The sequence below is a fragment of the Aquila chrysaetos genome, chromosome Z, assembly GCF_900496995.4.
Source record: "Aquila chrysaetos chrysaetos chromosome Z, bAquChr1.4, whole genome shotgun sequence".
Lineage (NCBI taxonomy): Eukaryota > Metazoa > Chordata > Aves > Accipitriformes > Accipitridae > Aquila > Aquila chrysaetos.
This window is the reverse complement of record NC_044030.1, coordinates 62,257,842-62,273,178: the sequence shown is the minus strand read 5'-3', so window position 1 is coordinate 62,273,178 and position 15,337 is coordinate 62,257,842. Positions and strand designations below refer to the sequence as shown.

At 37.0% G+C, this 15,337-nt stretch overlaps 1 protein-coding gene across 2 annotated transcripts in view; it reads left to right on the top strand.

The window, feature by feature from the left end:
- Positions 1-15,337, top strand: part of HOMER1 (homer scaffold protein 1) — a 94,219-nt gene that overhangs the window by 61,736 nt on the left and 17,146 nt on the right. For both annotated transcript variants that reach the window (XM_030003252.2, XM_030003251.1), the window contains exon 6: positions 8,351-8,507. In XM_030003252.2, coding sequence (XP_029859112.1) covers positions 8,351-8,507 — 157 coding nt within the window. The remainder of the gene's footprint in view (positions 1-8,350; positions 8,508-15,337) is intronic.

Sequence of the window (15,337 nt, the reverse complement as noted above, 5' to 3'; positions counted from 1 at the left end):
CGTTTTGTGCTGAAGCTAGGGAAGTTTCTCAAACTGACTGAGGTGTAATTGAGAGCACAATTCAGTGAAACTGTTAAAATCAATAGCACTCAATAAATTAGAGCCCAGGTGACAGAAGTGTAGGGCACTCAAATACTCTCTTCTCTTCTGTTACATTGCTGACAGAGTGCGGACTGGTTCAGTGCACACACAAATTGTTGTCATAGGTAGGATTTTTGAAAGAAACACAGGGTTTTGTCTAGCCAGGGGCCTCAGCAAAATTAATCCGTACTAATTCAAAGTGTGAATTTACAGTTAAACTGCTTTAAATTCTTGTGTGTAGGAATGAGTTCTGGAATTAAAGTGGTCATACTTAAGATTATTTTAATGTCAGGGTCACCGTGTCCTGGTATCTGACTTGCCGATAACCACATCATCTAACTGCTTTCATAAAGTGATTAAGTGCCATAGGAGCCCAAGTCAATTTGACTTTCTTCACAGCCAAATACCTTGTCATTTTAGAAAATGGGATATAAGTTCCTGAATTACTTAGGTTGCTTTTGAAAATGCAGATTGGTTGGAATATTTGAAGTATTCAGCACCATAGCAACAGCAAGGAATTATGCCTAGTGTTTAATGCACTAAAAATACTTATTTGGTATCAGTTGTGAAAAATATGAGATACATTACACGCATGAGAATAAACTACTTCCAGTGATACCAATAAGGGGCAAGGGCAAATCTTTTTTTACTTTTTCAGAGTATGTGATAAAATTTTAGGTCTGCAAGGTCTCACAGGCATGAGAATAAAATACTTGCGGTGACACCATTAAGCAATTGCAGTAAGGGAGCAAGAGCAAATCTTCTTCAATTTTTCAAAGTATGCGATAAATGTTAGGTATATAAGGTTTTAATGTTAAGTGCAAAAAAAGGCTAGAAATTAATTAGCTATGCTTGCTCTTGCAAAGGGCTGAAAGTTAGAAGAGAGTTACTGATTTTGGTTTATGTTCTGTGGCCTTCATGATGAGATAACCTAGTGTCTCTGTACTATATATAATTAAATGACCAAGTCAAAAATGAGATCTTTTTAAAAGAATAAAATTAAAATAAAAGTTGAGCCTCTTCAGAGAAAGCAGGGATTTTCTTAGTGCTACTGTGATGATTCAGGTTAAATACAAGTCTTTTGCATTGTGTTACAATGTACAAAAGACATTCATAAAACTGTCCTTAGGAGTGTAAGTTTAATGAGAAATAGAGTTTAAATGTCACCTGTGTAACCACATCCAGCGTACATTAGCAGACAATTCAAGAAGCTTGGAAGCTTCATTGTTTCTTGTGGAGAAGAGTGACTCTTCTCTTTGTCCCCCACTTTAACTTGGGTCAGGACTGGGATCTAAGTCCCTGATTGATAAGGATCGTAGCTGAAGCATTAATTTTGTGTCAATACCCAATTCTCTCCACCCCATGGAGTGCCTTTCAGGAGCTCTTATGTTGCCATTGTATCTTTGTGTTTAAATAAGCAGTGAACACCACCATACTTGGGCATTTTTTTCTCTGGCTTTGTTGTCTTCTGTCCCGATTACCATAGGGAATATTTCTGTGAAATTTTTCTTCCTTAAAAAGAATTTAATACCCAGTCTATTCCTCAGTGATAAGCTTCCCTATTGAAAGGCAGTCTGTGTTGTGGTGGTTTCTGTGGGCCATGTGATGAATGAAGGCTGTATTAGAAATACAGAACATGGATTTAGGTGGTGGAACTAAATAGGGTATAGCCACCAGTTTGCATTGCATAATGGTCTGCTACATGGTGGAAAGAGTGTGTACCACTACTCAACATCTTTGATCATCTTTATCTGTCAAGTCAAAAGGTATTGACCCTTCCCCAGTGAGCTGATAAAGCATAGCACAAGAGATGCCTAAGAACAGGTCTGCCGTAACAGAACTAGAAAGGCAACTCTTCTTCTGTCTGTGGGCTGCATGGGTACTTTGGATGATTCAGAATCTGGGAGCATGGTCAAACTGAAAGGCTAAACGAAAGTGAAAGATCATGATTATGATATAAAACACCTTGAAAGAGAAATCTGTAATAGCTCCCTAAGCACCCCTCTGCCCAAATTTGCAGAAAAAGCTTCTGCATTTCTGTCTTCTACACTGACATAGAAATCAGGAGTTCAAGCATATTGTAGCTCTGAGTTGAGCAAAGGGGTGTGCAAAACAAAACAATATATCCTGGAGTGGGATAAACCTTCAACAGTTGTAGAGAATGATAGACTCAAAGAAGTCATGCGCCCACCTGCTGATTTCAGCCACTCCGCTGCCTTTCTCACTTTCCAGTAGTTGTGTGTGGCTTTGTTATTAGTCACCTCACTTAAAGTATGATGTGCGTCAAGGGCCTCCTTCATCTTTTTTGCTATGATTGAATTTGTCATTTAACCAGTCTGAAGAGCTGATTCACAACTATGTTTCTCTCGTTTTGTGCTGATGTAAATCCATTGAGATCCTGTAGATATTCCTTATCCCAAAGGGAAGAACACTTCTTTCATGGTCCATTAATGTTCCTACTTCTCTCCCCAGGGGACCTATCCTCTTTTGCTAAAAATTCTTTTCAATACTGTAATCAAGGATAAGGATCTCTTTGAATATTAATTAGTTTTTCATTGGCCTCACTCAAAATATTTAACTCAAAGCAGTTTCCTGGTAATTACCTCTTGATTATAACTTTGAGAGGATTTACCCTTTTTTAATAAATTCCAGTTTATCAAATAAGACTTCATTTTGTATGTGTCCAGTTAATGACAACTACAGATAAGACAATAAGCAGTAGCTGTAAAGCAGCAATTTTGTTTTGTTTCTTAAGTTTTCTTCTTACAAAAGCTGTCATTCTTACCATGGCTTTTCCTCTTTTGCTGGTCTTTAACTATTAGCTATACTGTAGATGACTGTGTCCCTCATGCACGTAAGTTCAGAGTCTTTTGAGTGGCTGAAACTGCTGGGCCTGTACAAGCAGACAGCTTTGTACAAAATCTAAAATGGCAGAACAAGTCAAAACTTTTCTTTCTTGCCCCTTCCTGGCATGGTGAGATAGGACCTGATCCACTCCACTGCTCGCTCTTCAGCTTCCCACTCAGTCTAGGACTCCTAATTATGTCTAATTAAATAAATGACAAAACCACTTTCTGTTTCCATTTTGCTTTGAATGTTCAAGAGAGAGGGAGAAATTTCTGAATCATTACTGAGAGCATATGGTACTTTGGACTATCAGCATGACAAACTCTAAAACAATCATGTTCAAAATCCTTTCTATCATGAAGTAATTTTACACATTTAATGGCCACAGTAAATGCCTTTTGAAATCTCTGAAAAGGGGTGAAATTCCCAAAATGCCTGTTTAAAATTTCTTCCAAATCAGGACATGAAGTGAGGAGCTTAACTCTCATTCTCAGCATGAATGAGAGGAGGATTCTTGTGAGCTTTTAGGAGTACCTTGAGGGATGCTGCACTCATCCTCTGTGACAGCAGAGTCAACATCTCCATCTAATAGGACAGTCACATCATTCCAATATAGGCAATAGCAAGTGTAACCTGTTGCAGAGATGTCACCCTTCCAGCCTGGCACCTCAGCATTATCTGAAGCTTATTTCATATGGAGGATTTTGTAAGGACCTTGTGCAGAATTCCTTCCCAAATGCACCAGGGAGTTTTACATAAACCAAACACTTGCCTTACACTTCCAAAGAGAAGAAGCTGCACTACTTGAGTTCACTAGAGCTCTTGGATACTACTGTAACAGAAGCAAATCATTCACAATCCCCCCTTGCTTCCTGAAGCATGAAGAGCTGCTCCGTAAGGCTCACCAGCAAGGCTGTCAGAAAGGATCACCCCTTGCTGCCAGCACAGCTAATGCGTTGTTACCAGCTGGTTGACATACCTCTCCTGCTGATTGGTAATGCTCACTCCACCAGGCTCTTGGGCTGCTTCCAACGCATGCCACTATTTATAATCTGGGCAGCAGCTACAGGGATTCTATTCTGTTCATATTTGTCAAGTCTTATGTATTTAGTTACTATACCAGATGTCAAATTTTGGACTGAAAGTACTCCATTCTCTACTCAGCTGAATTCCTCTTCATTTCTGTTATCCCAAGACAGCACTGCTCACCATACACCTGCAGTGCAGATCACAGTGACACCTGAAGAAAAGAACTTCTGTGCTCTTGAGTAACGGTAGTTCTTTGAAACCATGACTACGCTATAGTAAGAAATCAAATTTTTAAATTAATGCATTTTATGCAATGAATCCAATATTAAAACCCATAAAATATTAATAAAACAGAATTCTGCACACATTTTATTTCTGTAAATCTGAAATAAAGCTTAAGCTGTGTTTTATAGTATTGGTGCTCATACAACTTGGCAAACAATAAGCAATCTGATTCAAAAAGCAGAAAACATCTCTATTTGAACTGTTTTTGTTTCTTTGTTTCATGAAGGCATCTCTCAAAATAACTTAATTCTGAATGCAACTCATTAATGTGTGCTCCCCACCCCCTGCCTTCGCAAGGCTTCTCCAACTGGCTAAATGTGGTGACTGGAGCTTTTCGGATTAATTTTCCTTAAGTGACCTACTTTGCAGAGAAAGATAATCATGCATTTATAGCCTCTGGCACTCTATTCAGGTCACAGATGGACAGATAGCAAAGCTATTCCTCGGTGACTTACTGGGGTTGTAACTAATCCCCAATGAGAAAGCAGATCGGCCTGATGTTAATTGGTCAGAATACCTAAAAGTATGCAAGATCATTGACTCCTACTTTAATTTTCAGGGGGTGTCACAGTTAGGCTGTATGATACCAGTCAGCAGTTGTTCTAGGAGTGTTTTTTGGTAGTGTTCTGGAGGCTGTAGATGTTAAATATCTGACTTTGAATCCTTTGCCTTGACAGTGGAGCACCATGCAGTGTTCTGACTGTGGACAGGTCTGATGTTACACATGTACCAGATACCGTGGCCATCACCAAGGATTGGAGATTTGAAAGAGTTTTGACCTTTTGCTTGCTAACAAGTGCTTAAAATCCATGAACAGTTGTCATTGTAAAGATAATTTTCTGTGCAATCAGACCTAAACCTCTGTTATGAAAGCTTTTTTTTTTTTAACAGCATGATCTGTTGAGCCAATAAAACTCGTATTTTGCTCTTATCCATTAGAGGCCCATTCTCCCTCTTGTATTTGGCCCTAATGTAGTGATTTATGCAAAACAGCTTGTTCTCTTATTTTCAGATGTTCAGAAGTTTCACAAGGGAAGTGACCAGGCTTTATTCTCTGCTAGGGTATTTTTAAATGTTTGGTGGAGCTTTTAATGCTGAGAAACAGGCAACAAGCAGGAGTGTTTAAGGATGTCTCACTTTTTGAAGGACTGTCTTGAAACTTCGAGTGTGCCAGGCAGCCAGTGATGTTAATTCTGACAGGTCTGAAGAAGTAACTGTTACAATTGTGACACTGCCAGCGAAGGGATGGATGGCTTTCAAAATAAAAGAAAACAAAACATGTATGCAGGTTGAATGCCAGTGAAGGGGTGGATGGCTTTCAGAATAAAACAAAACAAAACATGTATGCAGGTTGAATTCTTGCACCACAGAACTGCAAATGTGTATGCCTGTGTCTCCAAATGTATACATAGAGCTTTGCTCTTTGTACTGCAGTGCAAAACTGGAAGGTGTTCTGGTAGAAGTTGCATTGCAGTTTGCATCACTTTGATCACTGCATAAGAGTTCATATTTCATGTGCTTCCTAGAGCAAATAATCTCAGAACACATGAGGAGTGATTTGGTTTTGGTTTAGGTATTTACAACTGTTAAGACAACCTGACAGAGCTCTGTGTGTATATCCTGTGATAGAATCTAATGCACTGAGGGCAAAATCAATTCCTTTTAGCAAAAAGCCTTTCAGAGAGGAATTAAGTAAAAGGTTTTAGAGAGAAAGAGTATGTGCAGCCTTCCCATACCTATCCAGAGGGTTTGTAGTGCAGCTGTTCCACCATCAAAATTCTGTCCAGGGGCTCTAGCAGTTGTAGGGAGCCCTTTGAATTTTCCACACATGTCCTTCAGCTTCTGGATCTGTGTGTTCCCTCTCCCGGCTGTTAGTCCCAACATCTTCTCTTCCAAGCGAGAATTCTCATTGTGTCTGAACCATATGTTTCTCAGCGTTTCCTCTGAAAGTGTTGATAAATTTGAACTAACATAGTTCTACAGATATAGGCATCAATGCAGATACTCTTAGTCTAGCTTTAGAACAGCCTGCTGTAGGTGTGCTTTTATCTGGTCCTAAAATAATCAATCTAAATCCAAATAAATCCAGTTTTAACCAAAATAATCCACAAAGCATAATTTAAATTTTTTTTTCTTTTTTTAGTTTGTCAAGAAAGTATTTGAAAAAACTAAGTCAGCACTTATAGGCTTGGTTATGGGCTATTTTAATGAAATTACAATTTTATGAAACAAAAAATTCATGTAGTTGGTTCTGTGTTTCCTGATATGATATCCATCACATGGTTGTATTTGTCAGAGAATGCGGAGTTTTGTAAGAAGAAACAGGATAAGTCTAAATAGTTGGGAAGTCACTGTGTATTATCAGATACAAAACTAGACTAATTTAAGTAATATATTATGAATATGATAATGAACTAGATTTTTTTAGCATGTTTTTTACAGAATTTGTTGATCTGCTGTGCTACTGTAAGTGAAAAGTAAATCTGATTAGAGAAACAGAAGAGCAGATATTGTTACAGAAATTTGTTCTCATTTTCTTTAATATGTGAGTCAATGTTCCCTGATAAAGTATGATTATAGTTAGTTTAGTCATTTAAGATTTAAGTTTTCCAGCAGTGAACTTCTAAATAGTTGAATAGATCATGAAATGCTAGAGCAATTTGAAAGAACCGGTATTACTCTACTGAAGGAACTTATATTCCTGTTCAAGGGCAGGAAGCAGCATATTTGGAAGAAAATGCTGGAGCATGGAAGAATCAGACATGATGTTTTAGCGAAACAGTAGATGTGGTCTGAATTGGTAATGAACGTTCCTTGGTGGCTGGTTGATTTTGAACACCTAAGGAGCATTTATAGGAGTAATAAAGTTTTTGAAATATGCTTTGGTGGGATGGGCTGTGCATATGCATGAAATGGAAAAAAGAAACTTAGTGGACAAAATGGTGGCAGAATGTTTCATTGTTCATATGTACAAAGTTCAAATAAACCTATAAACTTACACACAAAATAGTAATAATTTATAATTAAACCAAGCATATTAAAATATATTTGTTATAATAAATAACTAATTATAGTAATTCCTCATAATTCATCACAAACCTATATACAAAATCATTTTGGCCAGAGTTACAGATCTTTGGTTTTCAATGATGCCTTTAATAGTAAGCTAATTAGACAAAGTGAATTATTTTCTCTATGTATTTTCCATGTAGGTGTGCAATTCACATGCTGTTAGCATTGTACAAGTAAACATTAATGAGCTATTTGCATACTAATACATTCACCTGATGTGTCTGAGATGTTTTTCCCTTGCATACTGAGTGCAAAGATAGGGTCTGTGGATGATGGCAAACTAATTACCTGTGAAAATTAAAGCCCTGTGTTTGCTCAGAGAATAACTAAATTGTGGGCAAGGATTGTTCTTCCATAGGCTACTTCAGTAAACCCCAGCATCGGCTTCCTCTTTGCAATAAAGCAATAATATCTTTGTGCTCCTTGATCTTTAGTCTGTTTGCTGATATTACTGAGGAAAGGCATATTAATAGTATTATGGTGCTGAAATTAAAGATCTTTGAGTTTGCAAGTACAAATTAAATATGGTATTTAACAAAGAAAGTATCTTTCAGGGATAGAAGGCTTGCATTAAGACAACTAAGCTGTAGTTCCAAAGCACTACATTAATCTGTCTTTAATCAAGTTGGTGACAAATCTTTTTCTACAATATATTTCATAAAGTAGTAGATTAAAAAAGCTCTTTCACTCAATACATGTATGTTAAAATAATGACTAATCATATACTTATTCTAGAATTACACACTGTTGCTTTTGGGAAGCTGATGTGTATTTTATCATCCTTAACATTATATTAAAAAAAAATACCCTGTTGAACTGGGAGGGTGGAGGTTGTTTTCCAATAATGATATACCTATATTTTCTGAATTTATAGTTTTGCTGATTTGAGCATTCAGATTCTCATTGGGACATTCAGTCATAGGATTTTTGCATAATTGTATTTTTCCTGGATATTTTGAAAAAAATTACAAGATATTTTAAGGAAGAAAAAGGAGGAGATTTGGGGGCTCTGACCATTCTCATTCTGTCTGTGCAGTTCGACAATCAGCAAGCATTGGGAGGCAGAACTGGCCACGCTCAAGGGTAATAACGCTAAGCTCACAGCAGCCCTGCTGGAGTCCACTGCCAACGTAAAACAATGGAAACAACAACTTGCTGCGTATCAGGAGGAAGCAGAACGTCTTCACAAGCGGGTAAGTGGAGGCAAATGGCCAACATCCTTGAGGCAGAAGTACTGGTGGCTATATTCACTAATTTTCAAGTAAAACAAGTAAGTTTATTATGGGGGCTTTAGGTTAATCTTTGACATAGAAATTAATGATTACTTTAAAGCACACAGGGTTCCTCCATTGGGAGGTTCTTTCCTTTGTAGCAGTTCTTTTTCTGCAAAGGGTATTGTTGCAGGAAGAGTTATCTAACCTGATGACATGTTTGCCAGCTCTCACTCTTCATTTGATGCCGTCGCATCTGTTTCGGGACCTTCTCCATAGCATTACACTTTAGTCCGTCTTGCATTTAAGCCCACAGAAACTTGACATCAAATCTGTAATTTAAAGAAACTCTGTTGTAGTTTCCATATATAACAAAGACGAACAGCTTTCTCTCATCCCTGCAGCTAAAGAAAACTGAACATAGATTGGAGATCATTATATGCAATTAGAGATCTGCTCCTGCTTTCACACAGGAGGGGTGTGAAAGGGTCCTGTTCCCTTCACTGTAAATTTTGCAGAGGTCATTTGGCAAACCAGAAATTAGTGCACAGTGGGGGAAGGAATGACAGTGTTTGAGAGAGGAATAAAGCAAGCAAGGTTGAAGGCTGCATTATAAAAACAAATATACAATGTTTTCATTTCTCTTTTCACTTGTAACTCCATATATTCTATAATCTATTCACCTTTATCCATATGAATTTGTCATCATAGCTTAGGACACATTTTTGTGCAGAGTGAAGGCAAGATTAGCACATGTACAGTGGGAAGAATAACTTAGAAAAATATCAAGGAGATGTACTTAGTTAAGAAAATAAAAACAAACAAAAGCATTGCTTTTTTGGCTGAAAACAGCTTTCATGAATATGCTGACAAGAAGGGAAAGGTCAAGTAGCAAGCATGGCAGACTTTTAATTTGGTTTTGTATGCTGTACTCATCTACAAGAAATAAGGTATGGCAAATTCTAGTTAGCTAAATCCTGCAAATTGTGAAGGGTTCTTTCAGACCCATGCTGGACCTGTTCAGCTGCAGACTGTTAGTAGTCCCAAGAACAAGGCTCACATTCATCTGAGGGAGGGGAAATTCAGCAGGCTGCATCTAACCTGGGGATGTGGAAGAGTAGCAGGATTTCCCTTGAGCTTGAGAAACCTGGGGAAATGGCAGGTTGGTGGGGCTGTCCTATACCTAGACTGACTTGCAGACAAGGATCCTGAAGTCCCAGCCAAATGATTTGATAGGCAAGAAGGACAACTTCTGATGGAGTGTAACTGTGTGTGCCATAGCTGGCTGGACGAAATGCATGAAGTGTGATTAAAACTGGTGCTTTTTGTGAAGTGCTTTCAGTTCAAGAAATTGGCGGTTGCTGACAAAACTACTTTGCTTCAGAAATTTTCCAGCCAGGCACAAGCTTGTCATGTGTGTTTGTACAGAGGGAGACTTCGGCTTTCTCTGTCCTCTCATTTAAGCTTCTCCTTTGGGAGGGTGGGAGTTCTAACCTGTGCTCCAGCTTTGTGAATAGATGATAATAGTCATTGTTGATAAAATTATTTAAATTGCAACCTTGTATTAAAATTACTATAATGCAGACCTTCAGGGGATTTGACCACCAGATAGGCTTTACAGTGAAGAACTCGTCGCTAAAACGTGGACGTAATGAGGTAGCATTCTTCCTAATAAAATGTATTAGCAGCTTTTGTTGCAAAGCTGAGACAATGCAGTTCTTACCTAAGAAAGAAAAGTAACACACAACAGCAGCTGCATTTGCCATGGGGAGACCCAGCCAGACAAGATGGGCAAAGATCTCTTTTTCTTGATGGTAATCTTGGTCTTAGTCAAATCTTGTTCAAAATCTGTTATTGGAAAATCCATTTAATGAATATGGGAATTTTTAGCATGTCACTTTGCTTTTATATGATGCTACAGTTAAGAGAAGTAGTAACCAAGTCTTTGTAGCTACATTTATTAATAGCTGATGATTTTTCATAAGCTTTGCCCAGCAAATTTCCTACAATTATTTTGTATTTCTGAGGTAACACAAGGTCTTATAACATGGGATCATCTACATTATGCTCTTTTGATCACCATTTACATGCCTTTATTAAATGTTTCTGTAATCCGTGACCTTGGGGCTTGTTGATATCTCCCGTAGAATATAGGAACACTCTGTGCCTATGTCTCTCTGGGCATGCCTGTAAATTACAAGAGGATAGTTCATCAAGAGTACTGCCCTCTGTTGGAATTAAAATATAGACTTGGCTAACCCAATAAATCAAACTCTAGGCAAAAGTATGCAGATCATGAAAAAAAATCCATCTTAATCTGTTATCCATACGGTGTGATACAAGAGCTTTTCTAACCTGCATGCTGAGGCTGATCTTTAAAATTGAAATAGTGCTCCATTTCAAAAAGAAACTGCAAGTCAGATGCTTCTCTCTTAACGCAGATAGAAAATGTGCTGTTGAAATGGCAGAACTGGAGACTGTTGGTTATGGTACATGTGGTAGCAAGCACTATTAAGTCACTGTATTGTGTTAACCTTTCTGTTCAGTTTATCTGTTAAGCTCAGTATAAACATGTTAATGTTTATTTAACACAAACTGTTGCTCAAACTGGAATCCGTCTCACCTGAGATTATGTAGAAGTTATATATCAAGTCTAAGATGGTCATCTTTTTTTCTTTTAGTTCTTTAGAGAGACAAAAGCATGAAGAGTAAGTGTCCCAGTCTTAAGAAAACTAAGGTGTTGAGTTGAATTTGCTTCTGTAAATGCTTGTCTTTCTCCATAGGATAATGGTTTAGATAGTCCTATAGACATACTTTTAGTCAGGTGAAATGAACTCCATCCTTAGTTCACAGAATCACAGAATAATTTAGCATGAAGGAGAACTTCAGAGGTTATCTGATCCAACTCTCTGCTGAAAGCAGGGCCAGCTTTGAAGTTAGATACAACTCCAGGGCTGGATCGGGATACTCAGGGCTGTGAATCAGATCTTAAAAAATGGAGATCCCACAGCCTCTCTGGGCAGCCTGTTCCAATGTTTGACCACCCTTGTCAAATTATTTTTCCTAATATCTTACCTAATTGAAATTTGCTGTGCTGCAACTCCCATCTGTTGCCAGTTCAGAAGAAAAATGGGGTTTGATCCAAAAGAAACTTTGGTGAGAAAAGTTGAATAGACTGGATTTTTAGAAATACTCATCGAAAAATTGGTTTCAAGGAGAAAGAAAAATCTGGAAATTAGTTTGCACGTTCAGTTGTAATGTAGTTGTTGTTTTATATGGAAGAGTTGGCTCTCACAGCATGTTGCCCCCTGGGGAAGAAGAATGTGTGTAGATATGTATGCATTGGAGGCATAGGCTTACTTAGAAGATCATAGTCTTGTATAAAATAGACCAGCCTCCAAAACGAAGAATGGTACTGCCAACGTTAGCTGCTATATTTAGTTCAATTTATTAATGTATTATGTGATTTATATATAATGTAATTGTGGTATTCATTCCTTACATGCTTTAGGTTTATATACAAGTTTTGGTGCGTGAGTCATCTGTCTGCAAGCTATAGCATATCCTCTGTCAAGTGTGATGTGTGGGGGGAAGTAATGCATATTGATTAGTAAACTTTGCATTGTTATTTCCATCTTCAGTTTCTTCTTAATATAAATAGCCTTATAAATAATCTTACTTACATAAATAGTTTCCTCTTTATATTAAAAAAAAATTATTGCTCATACTGTCTTACTAGTTGACTTCTTATGGTACCTTTTTCTACAGTTTGAACTTTGTTATGTTTTATTTGTAAACATTCTTTGATTTTGTATTATATCTCATTCTTTTATCTTCTATTTTTTTCATTCACTGTGGTAAACTGGGTGGTTTGTCTTGTGCAGTATTTGTTGTAAACTCCGCTTTTCAAGTAGTTTTAAATTACTTTAAGCCCAGCATTTTTTATTCTATAATTGTTTTCAAATTTGACTGAAACAGTTTTTCTGTCTATCACATTGTTTACACTTTTAAAAACACAGAAACAAAGCCAAAGTGCCCCTTTCTCTGATTTTGATTGCATTTTTAAAAATTAATTTCATTTATTATTTGCCATTTTTGATTAAGTGTAAGATTTACTCATCTATCAGTTCCAGTTCAGTTTTTCATATTACCCTACATTTATTTTCTTCCTCTGAGGCCTTATCTTCCTTTTTCCATTTGTTCTCTGAATTAATAATGCCTAGAGTTGAGATGAAACAGAATACAGATTGAGTATGGCTGAGTGCAAAGTTCTCAATAAATTAAAGTTTTGAGCTCTCTTCTGATATATTGTAAGCTTAAGTCAGAAATACTATACATTGATATTTTGTCAGACATATTTTTCAGAAGTTTGCTACATGAGCATATGGATTTTTCCTTCTCAAATACTGGGAATTCTGGGAAGATGTGATGCCCAGACAAGAGCTTAACTTGGAGCTCTCAGTTTGCTTTCCTCTTATCTGCTCAGAAGCAACTTAACAACAAGGATTTCCCTTAAATGGGGTTGGGGAGCACTCCTACACACCTTGCCTAGCTTTTTGTAGTCAAAAGGGATTCATGAGTTTAGAACAGCTCAGTAACAGAAAGAAGAACCCTGAAGTGAGCTACTTCAGACAAATAGAATAGCATAGCATTGGTACTAACATTAATCCTGATACCACAAAAAGGAAGGGATTGAATGTTGATATGAATTACAGAAAGTAACCCAAAGTTCTGTCATTGTCATGTTAAAAATGAAAATGATGAATTTTTTTCTTGCATGCTAACTGCTAAAGTAAATCATCCTATGACACTGGGCAATAGCACAGAGTAGTAACACCAGTGCATAATAATAAGAGCTGTAGTTCTTGAAGATCATTCATCTGCAGGAAAAGAAACCTAAGATAAAAAGAGATGAAGGGAAGTGATCAAGCTCTTGGGTATTCCTGAAAGAATAGAGAGGTAAACTCTTGAATTCTACCTTGTTATTTTACCAGGATTTCTTAGGAAATAAGATAAAATTAGCCTATTATGTTCTGGTTCTTTTATTCAATGAATGAAATAAGTATGAGGATATCTTATGTAGTCATCAAAACCACCTGATGAATAATGGACCCTGATTTCACTACTGTTAAGAGAAATTTTAAAGTGGATATTAAAAAAACCCATGACCATACAGAAATAAGACCATGGTCATTTTATTGGGCTATTTCTGTACTACCTAAAGAAAACAACAATCTATAAAAGCAGTTATTAAACTCCACAAGAAGTATGTGAATGCTATATAAGCCACCTGCTCAGATTATCTGTAGAAAATCTTTGCAGACCCTTTAGCAGTCACCTCCACATTTCCACTAGCTGCATTAGTAATTGAGTAGCCAAAACTAAATTTTGAACATGCAGATGTGATAAAGTTGCTTGCTGAAATCAGAGTCCCTGTTGTGGGCTTCATACTTGCTGAGAAGTCTTACTAGCACCACTGTAGGACTACTGTGAATAACTGTTTGGTTTTATGTGGTTGAGGAAGGAGATTAGCTAAAAGTGGAAATATGAAAGAAGATGACAAAGTCTGGTAACAAGAAATTTATGAATGGGGTTTTGATCCAAAAATATATTGGCAATGCACCTTTTTTATGTGATGCCTACCTGTTGTCATCCTCCCTTTAACACTGTCCCCCTCCTACCCCCACTGAATAAGCCAAACTTACATTTGAATTTTATTTGATTGATTAAAGAAAAAAGCTATCTAAGTATAACTTTCTTCTTAAGATATTAGTAATTAGTATGTGGCTATTATCATTTTGTTAGTATTTGTCTATGCACTTATTTGAAAGAAATGTGTATGCAGACGGACCAATTCTGTCCACAAAAAATGGACAGCTAAGTCCATATGTTTATGTATGATGTCCTTTCATCTGGAATTGCAAACTCGATGCACTAGAAACTCCTGAAAAGGCAAAAAAAGGGCAGCTCTTGCCTAAGTGAGGTCATAATGTTAAATACTGACCAAATGTTTAAGAGAGATGTTCTGGGGAGTATTGGGGTTTTCTATGACACAGTAAGATCTGGAATGGCTAACTGTTCTAACTGTGATAGTCAAGTTTTTAGAAGACATATGGGAATATAGTGACTTTTTTGTTTTTGAAATTACAGTCTTACCTTAAAAAAGAGTTTCTGTTTCAGAGCAGGGTGTAATTATCTACGTAAGGTCGGTTATCCTTCTCGCAGTGGAACTAGTTTCTAATAAAAAGAAATCCAGTGTAATATTTTAAAAATCCTTAAGAAACCATTGCAGGGGCTGACCACCTTCTTTGCTTGCCATTAGGGGAGACCAAAAGAAAAACACACACATTTTATATCAGGGGGTACATATTTTTTTCTCAGAAGTACGTTTTTGCTCCTCCAATGTCCATTTCAGCTATCATAAGTTCCATATTATTTTTTAAGTGGTATGTTTTGTCAGTCTTGATGTTAGACTATCAGATCATTTCCTAGGACAGGATTTATGAAATCCAGCACATACTCTCAGCTCCCTTTCTGTACATGATTCCTAATACAAATAATCCACATCTAGCCTTTATCAAGATTCAACCCTTGGTTAATAATTACAGTTTACTAAAAAGACGGTCTCTTTTCAGGCAGAGCAGGTGAATCAGGTTATGTTCCTGAAGTCAAAATGTGAATTCAGCTTTTTTTAATGTTTGGTGAACTGAAGGCAAGTCTTTTCTGTCTTTCTCTGTTTGCTTTTATTTGGTTTTAGAGCAGATTTGCATTTAGGACCCAAGACTATTTCATTAGGTTTTTCTCTGGCAATT